The sequence below is a fragment of the Macrobrachium rosenbergii genome, chromosome 15 (genome assembly GCF_040412425.1).
Source record: "Macrobrachium rosenbergii isolate ZJJX-2024 chromosome 15, ASM4041242v1, whole genome shotgun sequence".
Taxonomy (NCBI): Eukaryota; Metazoa; Arthropoda; class Malacostraca; order Decapoda; family Palaemonidae; genus Macrobrachium; species Macrobrachium rosenbergii.
The window spans coordinates 33,479,897-33,506,138 of record NC_089755.1 but is presented as its reverse complement, the minus strand read 5'-3'; the positions used below and the strand labels follow the sequence as shown (position 1 = coordinate 33,506,138).

The 26,242-nt window shown below is 36.7% G+C and overlaps 1 protein-coding gene across 4 annotated transcripts; it reads left to right on the top strand.

The window, feature by feature from the left end:
- The first annotated feature begins 584 nt into the window (after positions 1-584).
- Positions 585-26,205, top strand: 14-3-3epsilon (tyrosine 3-monooxygenase/tryptophan 5-monooxygenase activation protein epsilon). Of its 4 annotated transcripts, none has more exons than XM_067117391.1 (7): positions 733-965; positions 8,422-8,621; positions 10,528-10,652; positions 13,942-13,989; positions 20,606-20,725; positions 21,577-21,782; positions 22,004-26,205. In XM_067117391.1, exons 1-7 carry the CDS (start codon positions 902-904, stop codon positions 22,060-22,062), a joined length of 822 nt encoding a protein of 273 aa, XP_066973492.1. In that variant the 5' UTR covers positions 733-901; the 3' UTR covers positions 22,063-26,205. The 4 variants fall into 4 exon arrangements, with proteins under 4 accessions (XP_066973494.1, XP_066973492.1, XP_066973495.1 ...); XM_067117392.1 differs by having other exon boundaries at positions 777-965; positions 22,007-26,205; XM_067117393.1 differs by lacking the exon at positions 13,942-13,989 and having other exon boundaries at positions 585-965.
- Positions 26,206-26,242: the final 37 nt, after the last annotated feature.

The window sequence follows — 26,242 nt, the reverse complement described above, 5'->3', positions numbered from 1 at the left end:
GCTTTTTGGCTTTCTTTTCTTTGCTAAGGTTTCAGTCCTTGTTTGCATCAATTGTTTCCTTACGTAGTTGTCCCTCCTACGATGTTAGGACAGCGTTGTTTTATTAGTAGTTGTAACTACATTATAAATATATAATATATATATATATATATATATATATATATATATATATATATATATATATATATATATATATATATATATATATATATATATATATATATATATATAATGTATGTGTACATGTGTGCGAGTCCCACTCCGTTATCTGTCTGTATCCCGATGTAAAAAAAAAAAAGGCACCCAGCAGACGCACAAACTTGAAAAGTCGCTTGCGGTTGGCACTACCTTGTTTCTAGATAATCTTATCCTGCCTTTCAGAAGGTCCATTTTTCATTAACCATGGCCCTAACCCTGGACTAAAGACCTTAAAGTGACCAAGTGCATTATAATAATAATTAGAGTAAATAAATGCTTGAAGTTTGCACCTCTTTAATATACGCAGACGTTTCTAAAGTTCAAATTTGCCTTTCCGTAAAAGAACCTGATTTAGAAAGTCCTCGTTTTGTGAGGCGGACGTAACCAGTTCCGAACTGGAATTTAACCAAGGGGGTATAGATCTAATTACTACTTTTTCAACTGAAGATGATTTGTTTAAAGGACTTGATCAAATAGGCCCACCCTTGAGAAAAAGGCTTGGGGAGCCAAGTAAAATTCAAAGGTAGCGGGCCCAGGAATCCAGGGGAGGCAGCAGGTGTGGGCGCGGAGGAATACACAACTGAGCCGAAAGACACAGCTGTGTCGGGCGCGGCCATATTGTGTGTGTAGCCTCATTCTGTGTCGTGGGAGAGTATCTTCGTTTTATATCGTGTGACATCGGCCTCCCAAGCGGCTCTACACCATGACGGAAAGGGAGGATAACGTCTACCGGGCCAAACTGGCCGAACAGGCAGAGAGATATGACGGTGAGAGTTACAGATGAAGAGGATTTTTGTTTAGGATTGTGAGTGAGTTTTGCGCCGATCTAAGAGACCCAACCTCGGCTTCGTTGACAGCCGACGACGCGTTTGGGCCGAAAGTGTTCGCTCTTTGCCCTCTTTCTATTCCTCTTGGGGCCTTTTCTATTTATTATTGACCCTCTAAAATGAAGGATCTGTCTTGGGCTGACCTAGGGAGTGTCATATGTGCCCTAAAATTGTCCTGACACGATGGGCGGGGTGGGTGTAGGCGGTTTGGCCGCCCACAGTTTTTTGACATTTGTGACCGCGTGAGAGAGAGAGGGAGAGAGACTGGGGTGGGCGATTATCGATCATTTTGGTTGTGCCCCTCTTTTGCACCATCAACAGCTGAAATTGCCATGGGCAACGTCCTGCTGCCATGATGACGTATTGTCTAAATAAATTAGGAAAAAAATTTTGATGGAGGAAAAAAATTCATGGTCCAAATCTCCAAGGGCTTGTCCAAACGGCCGGTATTCTAAAGATCACCCTACAATGGCGGGTTCTTTTTTTTTTTTTACTGTAGAATTCAGCAGATCACTCGTATCCAGTCAGTTTTAAGGCTAAAAAAATACCCTATTTAGATCTAGGTCTAAGGTACTTTCTCTTCGCTGAAGATTCGCCAAATGGCTGCCTTAAAACCCAAGCATGTGCTCGGTAGTCCTTTGTGGGGCATTGTGTTCCTCTCAAGGGCCTCTTGAGCTATTCAAGGACCAGGCGAGCCGCCTCTGTTTCTCGAGGGAGAGAAAACTTCGAGTAGAAGCCTAGAGATTAACCATACCCAGATACCAGTGCTGGTGTAGCCTGTAGACTACACCTATATTTAAGGATGGCAGAATGCATTTACCAGTAGGTTGGTCGTAGATCAATGCTAGAGCTTAGTAGTTCGTATTTAATCCCTGTAAAGCAAAGTTAGTCATAGGGGAATAAATATTGTTAGGCACATGGTCCTGCATTCCTCATTTTTCAGTATTTGAAAGGAAGTTATTCCGTAAAATTACGACTACCGGTACCTTTAGGGTATCTTTCTTTGCACCGTGCAACTAGCTTCATCACACCTAAGTTTTGTTAATCTTAATTATTCCATTATGCCATTTAAGGCTTAGTCAAGGTTTGTCCTCTATGTCTGCTAGATTTTAGGTTACAGGCAATGAAGTGAGCATGAAGTTTTCTGTCTTATTAATGTTACTAATGACAAAGGTCAAGTATTTTTATTCCAAATCTGATTTTGTCTTTTTAGTTTGGTAAAATTAGAGCAAGAATCTTTGGCACTCAGAGTAGGCAAACCCCTGGCTACGGCACTTCATTGCACTATTGTGCATTTACTGAGTAGCCTATGTGGCTTAGGATGGATTAGATATTCTGCCATAGGATGTGGGCTTTTAGGATAAGTGAGGTCAGGATCGATTTCCAAATGGGCAATGCAGAAGTTAAACGACACCCAGTAAAATTGAGGTAAACAGAGCTCTAAGTAAGTTAAAAAATTGAGGTTTATCTATAAAAACACTATAACGATTGTTAAATTGGACTAACAACTTGATCGGTTATGGAAAGTTATGGAGTAATAATGGTTAACATGAGTCTTGGCTTTCTCAGTTCAAGTAGACTATCACATGCAAAATGTCATTTTTCCTCGAGTAAAATCAGTCTTGCCGTAGTTACCCAACGTTGTACTTTGGCTCAAAGATGCTACCCAGTGTTTCTTCTCTAAGATGAGAAAATATTTACACACTAATTTTTAAATTTGGATAGTAGCCTAGATAGGAAGTGATATTTCGAACAGTTTAAGTATTGATTGGGCAATTTAGAGATTGATTTTGCATTGAGAGTCAGCATATGGTTCATTTAGGCAAAGAAACATATTGGAGAATGGTTTTTGTGGTTTATGATGTAGCCTAGATTTAAATTCACTTCTATAGCTCAGTTTGAAAGGTCTTAAATGTAAATGGTAACTTGAGTAAAACTTTCTGCTATACTTGTGGCATTTCCCACCGTAAGTAAAAGTCTCCCCAATGCCCTTTCAGGATGTCACCTTTAGTGTGGAGTTTCCTTACCAAACCCTTTGAAGTATTAGTTCTCAGAGTCTGTTAGTTGTTCTATAATTGAAAATTGGAGGCGCTGGAGGCTAAGAGAGAAATATATTAGTTAGAGGCGGCTGGAGGCTAAGGGAGAAATATATTGGTTAGAGGGCTGGAGGCTGAGGAAGAAATATATTAGTTAGAGGGGCTGGAGGCTAAGGGAGAAATATATTAGTTAAGAGGGGCTGGAGGCTAAGGGAGAAGTATATTACTTAGTTTATAGGGGCTGGTGGCTAAGGGAGAAATATATTACTCAGTTTAGAGGGGCTGGAGGCTAAGGGAGAAATATATTACATAGTTTAGAGGTGCTGGAGGACGAGGTAGAAATATATTACTTAGTTTAGAGGGGCTAGAGGCTAATGGAGAAATCTATTGCATATTTTAAGGGTGCTGGAGGCGAAGGGAGAAATATATTACTGAACTTAGTTCAGAGGTTCTGGAGGCTAAGGGAGAAATAATTATATTAACAGAGTTTAGAGGGGCTAGAGGCTATTGGAGAAATATATTACTTAGTTCAGAGGTGCTGGAGGCTAAGGTAGAAATATATTACTTAGTTTTAGAGGTGCTGGAGGCTAAGAGAGAAATATATTACTTAGTTTAGAGGTGCTGAAGGCTGAGAGAGAAATATATTACTTACTTTAGAAGTGCTGGAGGCTAAGGTAGAAATATGTTACTAAGTTTAGAGGTGCTGAAGGCTAAGGTAGAACTATGTTAACTGAGCTTAGAGGGGCAGGAGGCTAAGGGAGAAATATATTACTAAGCTTAGTTTAGAGGTGCTGGAGGCTGAGGGAGAAATATATGAACTGAGTTTAGAGGGACTGGAGGCTGAGGGAGCAATATATTTACATAGTTCAGAGGTGCTGGAGGCTAAGGGAGAAATATATTACTGAGTTTAGTTTAGAGGTGCTGGAGGCTCAGGGAGAAATGTATTAACTGAGTTTAGAGGTGCTGGAGGCTAAGGGAGAAATATATTGCTGAGTTTAGAGGTGCTGGAGGCTAAGAGAGAAATATATTAACCGAGCTTAGAGGGGCTGGAGGCTGAGTGAGAAATAAGAGGCCGAAGAAGTAATATCTGTGCTTGATTTGCAATTCTCATCAAACCTTGGTAGTTACAGCAAGGTGTAAGTCCAAATAAAGTATGTTGTGTATTGTCTTTGCAACTTCTGAGTTTTTTAAAATGTCTGATCAGGGTTAATCAAGCACTGTAATACTCTAATAGTACATTTTTAGTTTTCTGCAAAAGAAAACTCTTGTGCCGGCTTGGTCTGTCCGTTTGCACTTTATTCTGTCCACACTTTTTTTCTGTCTGCCTGGAGATCTTAAAAACTAATGATGTTAGAGGGCGGCAAATTGGTATGTTGATCATCTGCCCTCCAGTCATCAAACATACCAAATTGCAGCCCTCTAGCCTAAGTAGTTTTTATTGTATTTAAGGTTAAAGTTAGCCATAATCGTGCCTCTGGCAACAATATAGGATAGGCCACTACCGGGCCATGGTTAAAGCTTCATAGGCTGCGGCTCATACAGCATTATACTGAGACCACCGAAAGATAGATCTATTTTCAGTGGCCTTGATTATACACTGTAGTAGCTACAGTAAACCCCCTGTATTCACGTTCTCACGGTTTGCGGACTCACACATTAGCTGGTTTCTCTGTGGAACACATCTAGCCATTTTTCGCGGAATATTCGCCTATTTGCGGTATTTTTCACTGAGAAATATTCACTTTACTGTTTTCATATAATTTTCACGAATAAATGCACTTTTTGTGATAAAACTATTAAAATACTCGGGTATAAGTATTTTTTTACAGGGTTTTCTTGATTTAAGCAATAAAAATGGGCAGTTCTAAGTGTTTTTAGAGGGTTTTAAGCATTACAGGATTTGACCTATTAAATGGGGGTGGGACGCATCCCCACGAATCTGGGGTGTTCACTCTATACAGAAAACCTGATTGTGCTGAAGAAATTTTGACGCATTTTTTACTTGTTATATTAAGTTTTCTGTCTACCAGTAGAGAATGTGCTTCTTTAGCAATAGTACTATGAGGCTAGGGTCAGCGTCAGGGACACCATATTCAAGAATTTAACAAATCCATTTTATGTCGCCCATCACTTGGCCAAAAAGTTGCCTGCTAACTAGAGTGTTGACTGTTACTAGTGAAATATTTTAACTAAAGGTTGCGACATTTTACAGCAATGTTGTTTTTACTGGATACAAAAATTTATTCCTTTTTGTGACAAAGAGATTCTCACCGTTTGGTCATCAGTTCAAAAGCAGTGCCAAGATTTTTGAATACTTAGGTTCATTTGTAAGTTGTTTGTTGCTGTTAATAATTATATATGGGTTAAAAAAATGTTTTGGGAAAATGAAAAGGCTGTAAAACTACAAAATCAATCAAAAGCAAATGAAAAAGATTTTCTTGAAACAATACTTCTTACCATTTCCTCTTAGAATTCTGCTATTGCATTGATTTTCAATCAGTTGTCTCAAACAATTGGCTTTGTTTGGAAACGTGCTGTCCCTTGTATGTTATTTAAATTTGGCAGGTTTCCATAAGAATCACAAAGTTTTAAGTTTTATATTTAAAAGATGTGTAGTACTTCATTAAAATGTTGCAAGATAATTGTTAGCTTTATTTCTGAAATTTTGGATTGACCAACCCAACAGATCGACATCTTATGCTGTACTGAATTGTGAATTACGTTATGAAATAACTTCCCTTAGTTATTGTAGGGTCTCTGGTCTCGGCATAGGCCATATATGATTATATATGTAGGATTAAAATTACTTAAAGTAACGTGGACAAGTTTGTTTTGACCACTTGAATTTTCAACCAACATTACTTTCAGAAAATGAAACCTTGCTGGGAAAATGGCCCAAATTTCATTCATCATCTTTAGGGCCCTTGGAAATGATAATCCTTTTTAAGATGAAAAAGGGGCCACTGACCCGCAGTGACTAACTACTGTGTTGAAATACATTATATCATACACAGAATACTTCATTTTTTTACCTTCTGGGAAGTGTTTGGAAAGCGGGGAAACCAAGAAGTAAAACAAACCATGGTCCATTGATTTTACTGTGAGGGTCGAAGGGTGGATCAGGGCCATTTACTCACACTGCTAAACTAAACATTTTATAGGAATGTGTAATGAGAAAAGGGAATCTTTGTAATGACTAAAAGGAGTGAAAAAAGCTTAAAAAGTAATTGTGATATAAAAAACATTTTCTGATGTTTTTCTGGGTTCATTCTTCAGTCACCAGAAAGAGAAATTTGGCATTAGTGTTGTTGCATCTAGATTCCTCGTTGGAGGTTAAGGATGGTATTAAATAACCTGCTTCAGTGATTTAAGGTCAAAGCTCTTCGTTGAGAATCCTTCAAGGTCGAGTCTCAGAAATCATATAGTACAATTCAAAACATTTCTTGTTAGAAAGACCGGAAGGATCTTCTGTTAGAAATGTATATGAAGCAATGCTATGTACAGTAAAGGCTACCAAGGTCAGTAAAGTCTCAGTAGAAAAGATTGCAAAGGAGGACAAGATGTGGAAGAAATTACTAGGAAGGCAGTTTTTGAGTAATGACCAAAAGAGCTGCAACAGATCTAGTTCATATCAACAAATGTTTTATGCAAAGGGCAGCCCTAAAATTTTATGAAACAAGAAATTCAGACCATTGATGAAGTTTTTGTGACAAAGTTTTGTTGGAGGTGTGGAAGAGGGCACATATATAATGCGTCTGTTGCTGAAAATTTTAAGAAAATTTCATGAAAGAAATTGTCTTCATATGTGCAAATGTCACTTGGAGGAAATTTATAATGAAACAATCAAATATTGTCAAACAAGATTTTTAGAAAAAATGCATTAGTATTGGAAAGTCAACAGACAGTTATCCATTTGGGCAAATGTGGATAAACCAAAAATGCACACTAGGAAAATGCCAGATAGGTTTTCAGGAAGATTTGTTCCATAGGCATGCAGTCAGACATGCCACCAGCATCTGTTGTTGTAGTGTAGGTGTAACATCACATTTCATGTCTCACCACAGTCCAGCCCCCTTGGTAAAACAGAATGACTAGTTAACCAACTGGGCAAGATTTGAGTTGGCCAGCTTTGAGTTATGTTAAATTACCCATGCTGCATGTTACTGTAATACCGTATCAGGCATAGCCTTGAATCATTAAAAATATAAACTTACATAGTTTTCTAGTTTTCTATTTTTCAAAAAGTGTCCCTTAAGTTACTTTTTTAGAAGTAACTCTTATTGAACTAAGTCATGAAAGACCAGTTTGCTTTGTTGTTACATCAGGAGCTATCCAATCTTTATTGGGGGAAAGTATATATACTGTATTCCAGGCACAAATTATGAAATCCTGGTAAGCAGCCTCACACCTCTTTAAGTACTGTAGTGTCACAAAGCAGTAATAGATGTTTTGCATTACTTCTAACCTATTGGTTATTAGGTTGCAGATTGAAGAAGGTAGAAAGCCAAAAATTTTTCCTCGGGATATTTACATATTTCAGTTCAGTTTTTGCTAGTGTTCTTTATGCCTTGTATATCAGTGTATAACAGCAGTACCTTGCATGTACTACTGATATTACTCACTTTCATTGTTTGATTAAATCCTGCTTACTTGATTGTTTGGTTATGGATTTATTTTTTCTTAGTTCCAAAAATATATTAATGTAAAGACTATATCAAGGAAAATGGAGATTATTCTGAGATTTTGCCATGTTTATACAGTTCAGGTGATGAGATGTTCAGTTGTATCATTGGCCAGTTGTATTTGCTGTATTGTTCATGGGGTATGTGAGTTCTTTTTTAGAGATTATTATTGAATTGCCAAATTTAAGCTATATTGAAAGTTATATATATATATATATATATATATATATATATATATATATATATATATATATATATATATATTAATCACTGCCCAAATGCTATTCTGAAAAACTACAACAACAGCTGGAGTAGTGTCTTTATCTATTTTCATTTGCTTGTGGGCCACAGCCCAGAGCTTTTTGCATAGCAAATCATCTTGATTTTTTAAACAAAAATTTCTTGAAATAGTGATGAATGGCAACATTAAGAATTTGTAAGGCCAAATTTTATTTAAGGGGTATAGACAGTGGTACTATACACTTAGATTTTATTTTTTTTTTTAATACAGTAGTGCATTGCACCATATTTTGTTTGGCTAATGGATTTTGTCCAGGGTTAAGTATGTGTCATAAATTGGAAGCCAGGAGTTTAATGCAGTGCCTGTTCATGTAATTATTTTTCCATGGGTCCATGAAAGTGGCATCATTGATTAAACAGTATGATTTTTTCCAACAGAGATGGTCGAGGCCATGAAGATGGTTGCGTCTATGGACGTTGAACTCACTGTTGAGGAGCGAAACCTTTTATCAGTCGCTTACAAAAATGTCATCGGTGCCAGACGTGCATCTTGGAGGATCATCTCTTCCATAGAACAGAAAGAAGAAAACAAAGGTGGTGAAGAGAAATTGGAAATGATTCGAACATACAGGACACAGGTTCGTTTTACCAAGAAGATAATCCCCTTTTTTTATATCTTGACAAATTTCAAAAATAGTGTTCATTTCCTTACCTGTAACCTTCATTGTTCTGTAATTTTTTTTTTATTTATTTTTTTTTTTTTTTTTGCAAGAGGTTTTCTCCAGATCCAAAACACACTTTCATTAAAGATTTGGTGTGCTGTTGTAAAACTTTTTGGTATATATACATGACATGCAGACTTTGTCTTCTACAAGGAAGTCTTCGTTTTTAAGACATTGACATTGTACCATGCTGCATTTTGTAATGTTTATACCAGGGTGGCCTAAGGGACCAGGGGGAGGGAACTGCACTTTGAGAAGTTTCAAACAGCAAAAGAAGTTGAAGTTAATCGGAATTGTTGTGAAGACCCTTTAACCATAATAAAAAGTTGAACTTGGGTTGGAGATTGTTTAAACTATACTATTTCCAATCCTTCTTGTCCTTTTAGGCATTTCCTTCCATGTTGTCAAATGTACTTTGTTGGAAGTGACCATGTGTATTCCTTTTTAATCCTTACCTTTGAGAGCAGTAATAATCTTTGTTTGGGCCTACTCTTCAAAACATCCATGGTAAATCTCTGAAGATGTTTGTACTGTAAGATTACTTATAAGACAGGAGCAGTAGAAAAAAGGCAAAATATAATTTTTAAAAAGATTTTCATAATTTTACTTACAAGACAAGAGCAGTAGAAAAAGTGCAAAATATCGCAATTTTTAAAAAGATTTTATTTTCATAATTCCAATTGCAATTAGTAAGGAAATGTGACTCCAGCAAATGTGTGTGTTACGTTGTCTAGAGTTTTTTTTGGGGGGCAGGGGGAGTAATAATTGAATCCTCCTTATTTACATTGACCTTCAGACTGATTATATTTTTTCCAATCTCTGTTTTTCCCCTCCCATATAAATACAGTACTAATCACACACACACACATATACAGGCAGTCCCCAGTTATCGGTGATCCAGTTTTGCGGCACTTTTCTAGTGACAATGATAACTGGATTTTTGGCACCGATCCCTGATAATCGGTCCTGATCCCCAGTTATCGGTGGCACCGATAACCGGATATCAGCGCCGGTTGGTTATCATCACACTGCCGGGAACAGAACCCCCGCCGATAACTGGGGACTGCCTTTATATATAAATTTACAACATATTTATATATACATATATTATCTTGGAGACATTCTGCGCTTAGGTATGTGCCACTGCATTTTCTCCCCACACTTGCAATATATGAAACTTTTTTTTTTTTTTTTTTTTTTTTTTTTTTTTTTTTTTTTTTTTTTTTTTAAGCAAAAATAAAGTTTTCACAGTTCATTCTTCACATGCTTTGTACTTTAAAATACTCTACACAATACTATATTATTTTAGTTTATAGAGGTTTTATTTCCACACTCGTCATTTTCTTCTATCATCATCATCTTAGATTAAGCCAGCCTTGTGCTGGCACAGGCTCTTGCTCTGGGGCAGCCCATAAATCTTGTCTGAGTTCAACTGCTACATGCCCCAGGGGCAGCTTAGCTTGGACATGAATCCTTTTAATAAGAGAAATGGCTAGGTTTACAAAATAAATTAGCATTCTTTAGGTTTTTAGTTCAGACAAATACCAGACAAATTTGTTGAGAATGTTTGATTTTAAACGCTACTACCCGCCCTTGCCCTGCTCAAAATGATAAGGTTTGGAAGCACTGTACTATAATTGGGAAGACTATTTGGGCAGTGTCTCCAGAGGCTGTTTGTGAGGTTTTTACAAAACTGTTTGACAAAGTGAGTCTTTGTCAACAAAATAAAAATTCATATCTGGATTTTAACAACATTTCACTTCATAATTGATTAAATAGTTTATGACAGTTGCTAAACCTTAATATGAAATTTTGCTGATAGGTGGAAAAGGAGCTGAAGGACATCTGTTCTGACATCCTTGGGTTGTTAGACAAGCACCTTATACCAACGGCATCAGCTGGAGAAAGCAGAGTATTCTTTTACAAGATGAAAGGTGATTACCACAGGTGAGTAATAATTGAAGCTGTGTGCAGCCATGTTAAATTCATGTTTTTTTTTGTTGTGGTGAGTAAATCCTACCAAACAGTATTGGACAGGCATGTCCTCTTAATTTGGTGTGTATGTGTGGGTTTTTTAATGTCATCTCGTGTTTTTCTTGTGTAAGTAGATAATAAGTTTGAAGTCCTTGCTGTAAGACTCATTCAAGGACAAGGGTAAGCATTGATTTTATCATAGTACTCATTTTTGTGATAAGCGATTTAGCACTTTTTAATTTAGTTTTTAGTCCTTCATTGCATTGATCACATTTAACAGTAAGGTAGACTTAAGCAGCTACTTGGTAACCTGTTGTATCCTTACAGTCAATTATGTTGTAAAATTTTGTAATCTACCGGAGTACAGTACTCTATTTTGGTGACTTTTTGGTAACCCCATTACTCCCTTAGTGGAGCAGACCTTGCTGCATTTGGAATGCAGAATACATGGCTTATGAGGTGAACACTTACAGGATGTTCTGCTTCAAAGTAGGATAGAGTCCATGTTTTGTCATGGCACACTATGGTGTATCTGTGTAGGCTTTTTGTTTTTTCTTTCTGGAGAACTCATGTGACACAACTGGGGTTTTTGGTCATGTGTGATAATGATCTGAATTACATATAAGCGAACTTGTATCCTTTGTTAGCTTGAGCTTGCTCGTGTGTGTAGTTCATTGTATCTGCAGCTTGCTGGCTTTCTGCGGCCACTGTGAGTTGTGCAGATTTTATGCCCTCCAATCTCATTAGAACTGACATGATTTTGAGTGTTGGTATGTGCCTGTAGTAGTATATTCATTTATAGATGGGCATTAGTTATTGGCAGACGTCAGTGTGTATGTTGCATGCTTTCAAATAAACAGTTTGATTGACATTACGGTAAAGTTTTTATTGCTTATGTAACTTGCATTTATAGTGAAGTGTCTACCTTATTTTTAATATTTGAATTGCATGCTTATAAAACAGTGCCTAAAGATAGATAGGTAGATATGTTACCTGACTTGTACTATACAGGTTTAATGAGTTGTTAGATTTATTTTACCACCAACTAGATGTTCTGGTGTCAAGTATATCACTTGGGGCAGAGTTGTTTGCCTTGGTTTCATTAAGTTTTGTTATTTTGTAATGCATGAAGCATTGTCCTTTTGTTGATTGAATAAGGGTATGTATGTCTCGCTGAATTTCAGCTAAGAGCATATGTCAAGCCTAAGACAAAGAAATTTGTCACAAAATTAAACATATTCAGTTGAAATTGATTTTTTGTTTAGTGGTATTGAATAATTTTTTTTTTTATGTATTGAATAAGATTTTATTTTATTTGTAAGAGCACTCTTCAGACCAGACCCATGGGAGTCGTTTTAACAGTGGACTGATTATTGCTGATAATAATTGTAATAGTTTGACTGTGCATATATTTTTGATGGTCAAATGTAGTGTCCTATAATCCAGTTTGTAAGGATTTGCCATTAACAGAGGTAGGGAAGAATTTCTTACGTGTATAGGGTACAGCATATTTGTAGTGTTCGTCACAAGTCTTGAATGATGTGAAATTTAGGAAGCAGATACCTAACATTTCATATGTGGGCCAAGAACTAGTTGAGATCACTAGTAGTTTATTGGAGGACTGTAATACTGTACTAGGTGCAGTTTTGTTCCCCCTAGCCTCATGTTTCATGAGGAAGGTAAATGGAAGTTTTTTTTTTTTTTTTTTTTTTTTTTTTTTTTTCTCTCTCTCTCTCTCTCTCTCTCTCTCTCTCTCTCTCTCTCTCTCTCTCTCTCTCTCTCTCTCTCTCTCCATCTAAATAGTTGTGATTTTACAGTTATGTTTTAATTTGCTTTCACTGAGCACCAGTTATATGCAGTTTTGAGTAGGTAATTATTTTTCCTTTTTAAGAGTTGAGAGAGCTGCTGCTTGTGCCCTTGGCAGCTTGGTTTATTAAGCATTAGCAAATTGAAATTGCTTCATGAAACTTTATGAAATTTTTGTATTGCATGTACAAATACAGTAATTTGTTTTTTCAGTTTCACCATGAATCCTTTTCTCTAGAGGCAGCTCTCTTGCAGTTGTAAAGTTGGCACTTAAGTCAGTCGTACGAGTAGAGTATTTAATTCAGAATCTTTGTTCCTGCATTGTACTTGCATTTTATCCCTGTGGCCTGCTTCCCAAATTATTGCTTTTATTGATTTGATAAGGTCAAGGGAAGGGGGCTTCCGTTTTGATTGAATGTCAAATATTATGCATTAATGGTGCAGTCCTTGCCGATAGTAATAACATAAAGGTACTGCCTAAGGTTTGCCTTTAATGGGACACTGAAATTGGTTATATGTAAAGGTATCGTGCATCATCCCACTGTTGTGTTGTGTTTAGTATACTTATGATTTGTTGCTCTTTTCCAGTCTGTGCTTAGTGCACAACTACTTCAGTTTGCCATACTACAGTTGTGAACTTTCCTTTAAACAAAACCTTTGGGAAAGTGCTATCACTTTTGAGTATTGAAATCAAAACCTGGAGACTATTGATAATAAAGACACTGGCACTTACTGCCTGATGGTCGTCTCATACTAAACCTGCACGTTTTGACCGTTGACTTTTTAGGTCAGCCATGTGTCATTTAATGCGTCTGGTCTGGTTAAACAAACTTCATAGATTTGATTCTAAAAGAAAATTTTCTTTGCACTTTTTTCCCTTGATTTTTAAACTTTTTTAATTCTTGCAAACAAAGCTGTTAAATCAGTAACCTTTCATGTGATGGTAATTTCCAATTTAGTCCTTGATATAGTTTTCCAAGCACATTTTTGTACTGTAGGGAGGGCATTTTTTGAATTTTTTTTAGATCTGCTCTGGTACATTTTTAGTTGAAGTAAATTTTCAGGTTTTTAAAGCTTTATGTCCAGTGGTATTTTGAGATTGTTACTCATGGTATGCAGAGTGATTGGTGGTTGATATTTATGTATCGTCCCTGGCCAAGAATTTTGTGGAATTTTGTTTCTTTATTGCTTTGCCAGTTTTCCCTGTATTTTACATCTTCAGTGTTCATGCACTCCTAGCTTTTAACATTGCTATGGTGTATCGCACTCTTTGTTTTGCCTGTGCCTCTTCTTTTTCCATTTTATTTTTTTTTTTTATTTCCAGAAGTACAGTATTACAGTTAGAATTGTATTTGGCTTACTAATATTGAAGGGAAATCAGAGACATAAATTCCGCACCGAGGAGTGTGGTACGTACAGTACAATCTCTAAGTAGTCCCAACGTCTCTGCCTACAGGTATCTTGCTGAGTCTGCCACTGGCAACGACAAGAAGAATGAAGAGGGGTAAATATTGTTTCTACGGTAGTCCTCATTTCCTTCAACCCCCTCCCCTCCCCCATTTCCCTTCTGCCCCTCCTTTAGAGAGCTTTTATTTGTTTTCTTTCCCAACCTACAGTTTGTAGAATCACTTTTTAGGTGTTGTACTGTTAAGCCAAGTCACTGGTTACCAAGATTTCTATTAGTTGTATAGTTTATTATCAGACTTCACAAAGTAGATGTATTTGCGGTTACCACTTTTGTCCTTCCTTTCCCTGGGTATGAAATAATTATGATGGGTTATTTTCAAGTCCATTGTATGTAGGCATACATAGAGGAATTCTCAACTGGTTGGTATTTGGTTACCTGTTTTGCAGTGATCTCTTGTGTTTAGGATTAATAACATTGCTTTACAAAGCAATAATTCCAAATCCATGGTTGTGATAAGTGAATGGTAAATTTGTCAAAGGGTATTGGATCCATACAGCTACTGCACTGCAAGGAATGGAGAGGGTAAGGTATTTTTCTGCTTTTTCACATAGTTCATGTATATTTTGTCTTTTTTACTTAGCATATTTACATTTTTCTTCATTTTTATACTTGAGCTGTGAAAAGTTGAATATGGTGAAGTCGTTCAGATTGTAGTTTTCCACAGTTTGTGTATGCTGCATGTTAAGCATCCTTACAGAAGTGCATGTTTTATGGTTGTTGATATCTGTCACAGTCTCGTTATTTCAAAAGCCATTAATGGTACCTTGTTACACGGTGAATTTAATATTTTTGTTAATGGTCTATGTTTTACAAGTTGGCATGATGGGTGAAAGTAGGTACTTGTATGTTGGACTTTTCGTTATTTTTTACATAAACTGTGTTTAATTTTAGTGTTGTATTGGTAGTTTCCTGTTAAGATCAAAACATGGAATGAATATTTTATTTGTGAATACGGTAAGCCTTTTGACTGCACATGTTGATAATAGTATCCTGAAATACTTGTACAATAATAATGTATGAGGCAACTATTTATTTTGACGTTTGAAAATGGAGTCTGCAGGAAATTGTTTTAGTGATGCAGTGACATTATCAATCTGTTATCATCTGAGGTTCAAACGAATGATTTTGCAGTAACTTAGCAGCCTCATATATAACATGCTGATTTTCATTCCACTGTTTTTCAAAGCCAATATAAAAATAAAAAAAATGGATCCAAAACATGTATATAGTTTTTAATGTTAGAAGCATAAAGTTTTTCTTAGTAATCCTTACTCAACCAATTTGTAAGTTTCCATTCCACAAATATATTGTAGTTGGTGTAAATGTTGAAGCATGTTGATTCTGTACATAATGTAGCCATTTAAGTAAATAAGGATGCCGATAAAGTAGCCAAAAGCTGCAGTCATTGACTGGGTGAAATATTGTATTTCCTGGCAATGATTTACTGCCTCTAAAACCCATCATGATCAGTAAATGGCATGGATTATTGAATACTTGTACAAATAAACAACATTAAACCAGCTGTTGTGTGGTGTCCATTCCAAAAGGGACTCCACATACAGGTAATATACTGTATTCGAATTGGTCACATTCGTCTGACCCATTGCCACTGGATGGATAACTTACGAACCCAAATACCCAAATGCAGAACAACATTTATAATCACTGCATCTTCAGTGATTGACCAACGTTGAACCAACAACATATTTCACATATTGGAAAGAAATGTTTTGGTAAAATTTTCAGATTCTTCAACATTTGCAGTTTATCCAATTATAGAATTTTTAGGGAGTCACATTGCTAAATAAGGTCCTCTAGTTCATCAAGAACAACCGTTTAGGCCATCCCTATGAGAGTTAAAAATGTCAACTAGTAACCTTGCAAAACTTGAGTAATAATATAAACTGACAAGATTGATTAATCAGTAATAATTATGCTTGGTGAAGGAAATGAACTTAATCTGCTGTTGTTTGGAATAATAAAGTTGATAACTAAATGTTGAACAGCGCTGAATGACCTCATTGGTCCAGTGCTTGGCTGTTGGCCTAAATTCTATATTCAAGTTCAACGGTTTGAGCATACTGGTTGATTTTGGTGTTCAATTGTTAAATAACCCTGATGACTCGGTCTGAGAATGCAGAACAGAAATGACATTTAATGTGTTTGTCTCCTTAGACAACCAGTAACAATGTTTTTGATCCTTACACAACCAGCAACAATGTTTTTGAGACAACCCTTGAAAGAAATTTTGACGTTTCAGTGTTTATCATTGTTTGTCCACTTCTTACATTTTTAAGTTGTAATTGATAAAATAAGACCAATGCTGGGAACAAGACCCGAGAATTAGAAAATATGGTTAAACTACTTTTAAAAATATTGATAATTACAATACAGTGTGCTGAACATAGATTCCCAGAAAAGCAAAAGCTTGTGCATATGTAAGATGCATATTACGGTGTAAGTCAGTGGTGAAACAGTTGAGGATTTAGTACAGTTAACTCATATTTCATATAAACCCATCTATCAGACATTTAGTGCCTAACTCCCATCCCTTCGTATCTCACTGATTTTGCATGTAGCCTGCACAAACTATGATGAGGGTAGATAGTATCTGCCATTTGATCCACGGGTGCATGCGTAAACAGTTTCTCGTCGTTTGTCTGAGGACGAAAAGTATTTTTACATTGAGACTGCACATATGGGGACAGTTTGATTGATGGGTCTATCAAAGTTACACATTGTAAAAAGTTTTTACAAATATTTGAGAGTAAGATTTTTACCACAGTGGTCTTGGAACTTTTTTATAATTAGTTTGGAGATTTTGTTTTGTTCCTGTGGCTTGCAGTTGCATTGCTTTAACAGCTTTATGATATTTATGGTGTTCCATGCTCATGCTAAAATATTAAAGCCCTTTGAGAGTTTTAATGATATTACAGCACAGTTATTGTGGTAATTCATTTGACAGTGCAACAAGTCACAACTAAGTGCTAAGCATTCATGCAACAGCAACTTATGTTCAGCACAAAATATTTGCTTATATATAAATATGTGTGGTTTTTTGTAGCTGCTATTAATGCAGCTGCATTAGATTGATAGTGCATATTTTTGGAAAATTGTATGCTTGCCTTTGTTTTACATTTGCCCCCCCAAAAAACTGAGTAATATAAAAAGAAATTTCCCCCTTCAAAGAAATGTTTCCTGGATGTTATTAAAAAATTAGGTTTTTAAAGTTAAAACAGGCATTGTTTATCTTGGCCATGCTTATTGTGCAAAGGCGTGGGCCAAACTGAACAAGTAAACTCAAAATTCTACAGCACATTTCAGTAAGTGGTGTATTTCTTTAAACTGTTTCACATTAGTCTGCATTATGTTCTGAAGCATAGGTTAAGGTAAGTACATTTGTTATTAACAGAATTAGGTTCTTGGTTTGATTATAAATAAACAGTCTTGTTTTATATATACTTTAGGGCATGAAGTGTTTCACTTTCTTTTGTGTTCATTTACTGGCGTGTCTGAAGTATGTGCATTCTAAAACATTTCATTAGACTGCCTGGTTATCTTTCTGTTTTCACATACATTACTACTAGCATATAGGGTAGAAAACTCAGTTTCGTGACAGATTCCAAGCATGAACAAGGAAGGCAAAATAATGAGAAAAATGGGGACCCATCCCAAACAAAAGATTAGGGCTTCACCCAAATCATTTTAAGTTCAGTACTCGTTGGCCTTGCTATAGATATAATGCTTGGACTATACAGTACTAGTAAATTGTTAAGAAAGGAAATAACTTGGCAAAGGCAAAGTCAGGTTTCCCCAATCCCTGTGGATAGAAAGCAGCAAGTGGTGCTGCCTTAGTCCTTAGGTAATAGAAAATGTGCAAGATTCTTCAGCTGCAGAAGTTATCTTTGCCAAATCTTCCGGTACTTCCAGAGTTCTTTTTCTAGTGAAAGGTCATTAAGTGCATTTCAGCAGGGAAAAGAAAAATCTTATCACAGAACTATAGCGAAAAATTTTTTACTCAAATGTTTACATCAGATACACTGATGTAAACAGTTCTGTAGTGTGTTCATTGTAATTTCAAAGTTAAGTTGATGCAGCATTCTTTAGCTGTAGAACATTAACGTTGTTTAACTCCGAGTTAGCTGAGACCCATCTTTTGTATCATCCTACAAATTTACCAGATGAGTAACTTACCCATAAATTTGATATGAAGAATATGGTGATTTTTTAAGTTTATTGTGTGAGCATTAGGTGTGTTAATTTAAACATAAGAATTATCTGATTCTTAACCTGCTTAGTTGGAATTATGAGATTCTCGAGGGGTGACTAACTACTTTGATGTAAAAAAAAATCATTATAAAAAACCTTGCAAAATAAAGGTGGAAAGCTTATATATAAATACTACATGCTATTGTTTTTAGGTATGAGCATAATTGTCCCGTCATAACGTTGTATTTACTATTTTTGTTGTAGCAGCTTCAATATTTGAACAATGTAAATGAATTTTTTCTTGTATAGTTCGAAAGTGTCTAAATGCTTTGTCATGAAAATTTTTCCATAATCTAAATGTCATAAATAGTCGCCACATCATCATCAGTTACAGTGCATTTATATTCATTTTCTTTTTAGATTTGGAAATTAGCTGAATGTGACCATTCCATTGCCTAAGCAATATCAACAGAATGCCAGAGTTCCAATAAAATAGAGCGCATATTGGATTTTCTATGAAGGTGCAAAAATAACTTATGAGATATTCGCACATGAAGTTTAGAGACTCAATAAGGCTGGGTATGGAGCAAATCATGGAGCCATATCCTCCCCGTTTCTCTTTCTGAGAGCAACTGAAGTCTCATGCACTGAGTAGCTGCTTGTATACAGTAAATACAATCATCACCATAACTATCAGTTGCCAAAAATGCTGATTCCATATGTGATCACTTATTTTCACTGGCTAAAGTCAGCATTATGGTTGAATAAATAGGGACGGTTTTTGCTGCACAGCAGGCTGGCTGCTCCTTACACTCAGTGCCCCCAGGGGTCCCAACAGCCCACAAGCTGTTCTACAATGTTTTCCGTGTGTCATAATGGATTCTTGACTACTTTAAGAAAAATTTAAGATTTTTTAAAAATTTTGATTCCCCCCCCTCCTAAAGTAGCTAGTCACCCCTTAACCTGCCTACTTTAAATCCTGTAATAGCAAGAATGCCTATTGATTCCAAATCAAAATGATTAGTAGGTTTTGAGGCAATGTTTCAAGTTCTTGATAAGTTTACCCAAATACCTCACATGATTACACTTTTAAATTGATGTTCTGTTGCAGTTAGATTAATTTATGTCCTTGTCTGATGAGTATATCAGGAGCTGAGAATGGTCAGGACTGATTGTTGTTTGAGAGTTTCTTTTTTTGGTATATGTTCATAAGGGTAATTATTATTAAATATCCGAAGGCACTTCTTGTGTTGAGATTGAAGGTCTTAGTAAAAGAAAAATTTATTATTTTCTTTTTAACAAGCTAACCCACTAGTATCCCTCAGAGATTTTTCTTTAGGGACAAAAATTTCTTCTGCATTAGTAACCTTGACCTTGTGAACTGCATGAGCATGCCTGGCATAGACAGACATGAACTGGTGCCACTGTAATGCCAACTAGTTCCTAGAGTTCTGAAAGGGAACTGTAATTACTTTTGATTTAGGCCCCAGAAATTCCATCCCTTTTTTTATTTAAAATAGAAGTTCTGTGTCCAGATGTGAAATTGAAGAGGAAGCTGAAAGGTGTAATTAATGCACAGTAATAGTTTAAATTTTACCTCTTAGATTTTTTTTGTTTACTGTTTTGTTTCCTTTGATTTTTCTCCAATTCTGGTGTGAATTGAGCAGTCAGGATATTAATATAGAAGTGCATAATTATGTTTAGTTTGATGAAAGTCTCATGGGATTAGCATACCATAGTATCTTGATATTGAGTTGACAGTATTTACTTCCCTTTGAATAAGTCTCTCTCTCTCTCTCTCTCTCTCTCTCTCTCTCTCTCTCTCTCTCTCTCTCTCTCTCTCTCTCTCTCTCTCTCTCTCTCTCTCTCTGTAGCTGGATAATTGGGTTCGTACCACACAGATGCACTTGATTTAGTTTTGCACTTTTATTAGTAGTTTCCAAAATGTAGCAGTGAAAAATACTTGATATTTGGAATCATTTCAGAGGGTGAAACTTTTTGGTATATACCTTCCATCAATAAGTAAGGATATTTTTGGGAAATATATTTCTTACACATCAACTAAATAGTTTGGCAGAGTAATTCCAGATCAAGACTGAGCTCTTTTTATCGTTGAATTTTTACTGTTTTGGAAAATTTTTCTTGAAGGTTTTAAATGCATATTAAATTTTGTGCCTTGTGTTGGGTAATGTTTTTCTGTTCCAGTTATTTTGTCACACACGTTAGGAACTGCGTGTGCATTAGGGAAGCTAATTGTTTTTAAAACATTACTGGGATGTTTTGATTGGTTAGCAACCAAGAACTAAAGAATAATTCTGGAATGTTTGAAGGTGGTGTAGATGTGTTGAAGCTTTTAAGCAGCTTCTAAGTTGTCACCTGATATTTCCAGGGACAAGAGTAAGCAAAGTAGGTGATTATCTTAATTGCCCTATTCTCTCCACAGGTATCTTGCAGAGTTTGCCACTGCAAATGACAGGAAAGCAGCAGCTGAAAACTCTCTTGTTGCTTACAAAGCTGCTAGTGACATTGCAATGACAGAACTGCCTCCTACGCATCCTATTCGGTACGTCTCTCTCTCTCTCTCTCTCTCTCTCTCTCTCTCTCTCTCTCTCTCTCTCTCTCTCTCTCTCTCTCTCTCTCAGATTTACCTGTAGCATCCTCAGACTTTGTTGTTTTCAAATATTCCACTAGTCTGCTATTCGTGCACTATTCATTGTTTTTAGTATTCATATCACATTTGTCAAAGCAGTTTTGTAATATACTGTTGTTTGCATAAGTCTCAAGTTAAATATGATGTGGGCATGAAGATTACAGCCTTTAAAGATATCAAACAAGTATGACAAGGTCATGAGCTAATTGATGTATGCAAGGTAATTGAGAAGAAGAAAGCAAAGGAAAGGTTTTTGTTCACGAATATGATGACAGCTTTGACAGAAATTTGAATTGACAATAATGGAATTGGATCAGTATGAAGGCCCGCAATAAATATGGGACCATCATACAAGCTTTTAGAATTTTGTATGGTAGGAAAAAATACAAAGTACTTTAAAATTTGTCATATCTTCTTGCAAGTAGCGGCAAATTAAAGATGGATACACTTAAATACTGGATGTTGACCTAGTGCAGTTTTAAAAGTGGTAGAAAAATCAATGTCATCAGTGTAGAAACTTAAGAAAAAAGGGAGCAAAGAGACAAAACTTTAATGAATGTATCAGGGGAGTTTGTGATGGGATATCTGGTAACTAAACCCATGCAGTATTTATATTTACATATGCTTGGTTAAAGTCATGACCTGGGCTGAGTTATTCATGAAATTAATGGGGGGAAATTAATGTTTTGTGCAGTATTACTTGGAAAACTTCATTTATGTTTTTAATTTAACAATTTTGTTAATATTTTTTTCTTTTTCAACAGGCTTGGTTTGGCGCTGAACTTCTCAGTGTTCTATTATGAAATTCTGAATAGTCCAGAACGGGCATGTCGTCTTGCCAAGGCAGCTTTTGACGATGCGATTGCAGAGCTAGATACTTTATCAGAAGAAAGCTACAAAGATTCAACGTTGATAATGCAGCTCTTGCGGGATAACTTAACGTTATGGACTTCAGATATGCAGGGTGAAGGTAGGTGCCAATGCTAACATTTGCTTTGTGCTTGTTAAGCAACATTATATTTTTCATCAGTCAGCATTAGTTGCTGAAATATGCATTGCATTTTCAACCTTGAGCATTCTTATATTTTTGAAGTTGAGCATTTTTTAAACAACTTGAATCTCACACCTGAAGTTATCACTGCTTGAGGTCTGGAATATGTCTGAAATATTTCAATTTAAAATTTTCATCAGCAGGAGAAGGAGAACAGAAGGAACAGGTTCAGGATGTGGAAGATCAAGATGTGAGCTAATGTGGTAGTGGTTATCTGGTGGTTCTTTCACATCCCGCCACCACCACCACCATATTGCTACCGCCACACCACCTCCACCTCCACTACCACCACAACCAACCACCCCCTTCCCACAGTGGAGCTCTTCAATACCAAAGGCTTCTCTCCAGCACTGCCAGAGTTGTCTTTTGCATTATTAAAGACATGATTTGCAAAGGGTAGATAGAGGCTGAAGGAGCAAGAGGTAACCTTGTCTGGCGCTCCTTTAAGGCTCCTGATCCCTTTTCATTGTTTTCCTTCCTTGTAAAATATTCTAAAGGGAAGGGCAGAATTATTTTTTTTTAATTTGTGTATATCCATTAGTTCTAAACTACTTATGCCAGTGGTTGCTGCTGACTAGTGAGGTATATTGCGTGTAAATTTTGAGGCTTTAACCTTTGAAATGTTAAGCAGTTGTATATTTAGATGTATTTGCATCCAGGGTAGAACTTTTAATCCTCAAGTTAAGGCTATGGACTTTTTGAAGAGTCTTTCTCCTCCTCATAATCTGTGCAGGGACTTTGTTATGGACAGAAGCTCCACTGTGAGGATGGGAAAGGATAAGGCACCATCATTCCAATCCTTCGTCTTTAAGTTTCGACATTTTCATCACACGCCTTGTGTTGGAAAAGTTCCATTACATCATTTGTTGTGTATTTATTATTGATATTGGTAAATAATAAGAAATTTTGAATAGGTAGGTTTATTCTTTTAATTTTTAAATATAGTTTTCTGTATATTTCTATGTGGTCTTAGATTAAGGCTGCAATTTCTGTTGAACCTTAGTTGGTGTTCGGTGTCCGAAGTTGGCGCATTTTAAGTTCCCCTGCAGCTCAAGATTGATTTTAATACCCTAGGGTTAACCACAGTTGGGAGTGTGCTTCTCCAACTTGGTCAGCCTTTTTCAAAGTTCCTCCTTTTCCTTAAAAACCCTGCATTGTCCTTAACCCAGTCCTTAACACAAATCATATCCTACTTGTTTCTTTTTACCATTATTCTTCTTTCCAGTCCCAGATTTTGAAAACCTAACATCTTTGAAGCCAGCATTCCCACTCATTATGGGACATTAGAAATGTCTTAGAAAGAAATACACTTTTTTGTACCAAGCAATCTTCTCTTTCTGTGTGTGAGTGAGCCTAAGTGCATCCTAGCACTTTCTTTTCTCTGCTTGGGGAAATCAGCACAGTTATGGTGAAACTCTCTTTTTGTCAGTTGTATTGATTAGATCATTTGTATGTCACTGCTTCAGGAGGTTTTACATTGGGTATAGTGTGTGTCTTAGTGGTTATATACATAGGAGAAATATATGTAGATGATTGGAAGCCCCAGTACAGTATGTATTTGAGGTGTAAGATAAGAAATTTAGTAATCCAATAATTTAACAGTACAGTGTTTCTAATGCTGAAAGTTTAATAAAACCACCCCTCTTCAAAAAGGCTGTTTTAACACGTAATTAGGTTCGTCTGGATACTAGTGTGCAAGATCAAGAGGTTTGTGGTATTGGCTGTTATTAGCAGTCTGTAAGCACATTCACAAGCTCCCGTTTAGTGTTTAAATTAATACATGTAGGTTATGATTGTTGACAATACAGTATCCTTAAACTTGGGTTTTCCAGCTCTGCATTACATTCCCAATTATCTCCCAGATCCCTCCTCCCTCCCTCTCCCAAACCTTCATCAGCAGCAGCCTTTTGCCGTATAGTGTTTCCTTAGTAGAGTTTGCTTCAGTACTTGTGCTTTTCCCCAGCTCTGTGTGGTTGAGGTCACAAAGTTTAGACCAAAAAGATGAGAGTATTTATGAATCTGGAAGTAGGCGGCTGTTATATATGATGATGCCTTGCAGTAGGCCAATATCCATTTTTATTTCATATTAACTGTGACCAGCATGTTGCCATTGGATAGGTGGGAATCCAGGAGAGCTGCAACTGGCAAATTTGATGTTAGAAATTATTTTCTTTTCCCCACTCCAGATCTGTGTCCTGTAATGGATACAGGTGGAGTTGCTAACTCACATCATGGTCCTCTCTGCTGTAATGCAGAGTGAACTCTGTATGAAATGAAAACACAAGCTCTTTATCATCACCTGCCAGTCTCTCATTTTCATACAATATAAGGAATTTCAGTCGGCTTGCAGTTTTTTCTGTCTTATGTTGATCGCTTGGTGCTGTTGCCTGTGGTTGCAAGATGGTTAACCCTATCATGGCCAGGGGGGGTTTTTGAGCAGAAGCTACGCATATGGTGTAATTTGAAGAGACTTGTTTATTTTGAGGGGTGGGCATTTATATGGTGCAAATACACTTTTTTCTAAAAGACTTGAGTGAACAAGTGTGCTTAATGTATGTACTGTATAATGAAGCACTTATAATTTTCCCGTTATTTATTGATTCACTTCACTTCACTGTTGTCTTAGGCTGTATAGTAAAAAGTTCCTTTATTGGATGGTAGTTTCATAAAGATGCAAATATACTTCGAGAGTTTTCATCAATAAGACTTAATCATGCCAACTTAATTTTCCTCATTGTCCCACATACCAAGGGCTTCTCCCCTTCTCGTTACTTGGAACTAAAGTTTCAGGGGATGAGTGGTGGTGCTTTTCATTCTAATGAATTTGTTCCCACTATCAGTGTGGTAAATGGAGCTGTCTTGCTGCTTCTCTCCACAACATTATCCCAACAACCCTTCCCTGTTTTAAGTTTGTCCTCCCTTTTTAATTTTCCCTTTCCATGCAAACTTCCTTCCCTGTCCCGTACCACAGTTACCATTCATGCCGGTAATAATTTCTTCTCATTGTGGGTCATCCTAGTTGCTGGTACAGTAGGCTATGCTTAGCCCTTCCTGGCTTCTTCAGTGTCTAGTATTTGTGTCGCAACGAGGAAAAAATGACCAGGTGCAGAACTCCACCAAGCAAGGAGTTGCTTGTTGCGTCACATCTTGTGCTTTGTCATCTGAAAGATCACAACCACCTAATCTTTTTAATGTCAAAACTGGTTGGATGTTTGGTGCCAGGGGTGTGGTCAGTTGCACTCTATGACATCCAGAGAAAAAGCATACACGTCAAAAGGTAAAAACAGCATAGCAAATACATGCAGCAACAGTTCTTAATGTGGAGCTTTGAGGCTTGTTTCACATGGCTCTCATTGAAAGAATCTGAGATGTGGTGCCATTTGCAAAACTTCCTAGATCTATATTTGAAGGGTTTCTTGTGTTTCTATGAAGTTGGTTACCTTTTGGGAGGGTGTGTGTTAGCTGTGAAGTTCAGCACATCAGGACACCCTTGGCACTAGGTGCATTATTGTGCAAAAGTACAGTGGATGACTTTCCTTGTGGTCAGTCAATTGCAGCAGCTACTGTGGATGCTCCAATAAGGCTGCTACATTACAGTACTCATATTTTTCACTCATAAGGGAACAATCCTTATTGACTCGATGCATCTCTTAGGAAGACGCTGCTACTGACCGCAGCAATTTTTTGTGACATTCCAGTAAGCATTTTGGTGTTTCACCAAAACAAGCAACCAAGCGATCACGTCTCAGCGTCGAGATTGCTACTCAGCAGTAGCATATGGCACTTTCTTAACAGTTCTTGGTGCTAGCAGAAAGATTTCCTTCATGGACTCGTTTGGCAATAAAAACAAATGGCAACTGACACAGGTGCAGCATTATATAAATTCACATGCAGGTTATGATGTTAGTAATAAAAAAAAAATAAAGCTTACTTAGTGTGTAATGTTTTAAGTGTGACTAAGGGTCTGTGGTGGCATACTTACTCTGTACAGCCTTTCAGCTAGGTGTCGCTAAAGCTCAGTTGTGGCTCACTTGTGTTGACTGGGAGACTGCTTCACTTGCGAATGTCGTCTCTCGTGAAAAGGCAGTAGTTGGGCTTGTAAAACAGGACCATGTCTTAGAAGTGCATTACACCAACAACCATAAACAGTAGCTGTCCACAATTGGTATGATGTCTTGTATTTTTTACTGCAATATCAAAGGTTATATAGATGCTGTCCACCAAGAGTTGTGAATCTTGCTAGAATGTGCCCCTCTATGTAAATACTAAATTGTGATAGGCAAAGCACATTGTGTCAATGCACTTGCATGTCAAAGTGTTTGATTAAACCTCATATTCTCTAGAGCAGCTTTTATTGAACCCTTTTTACAGATATGGAA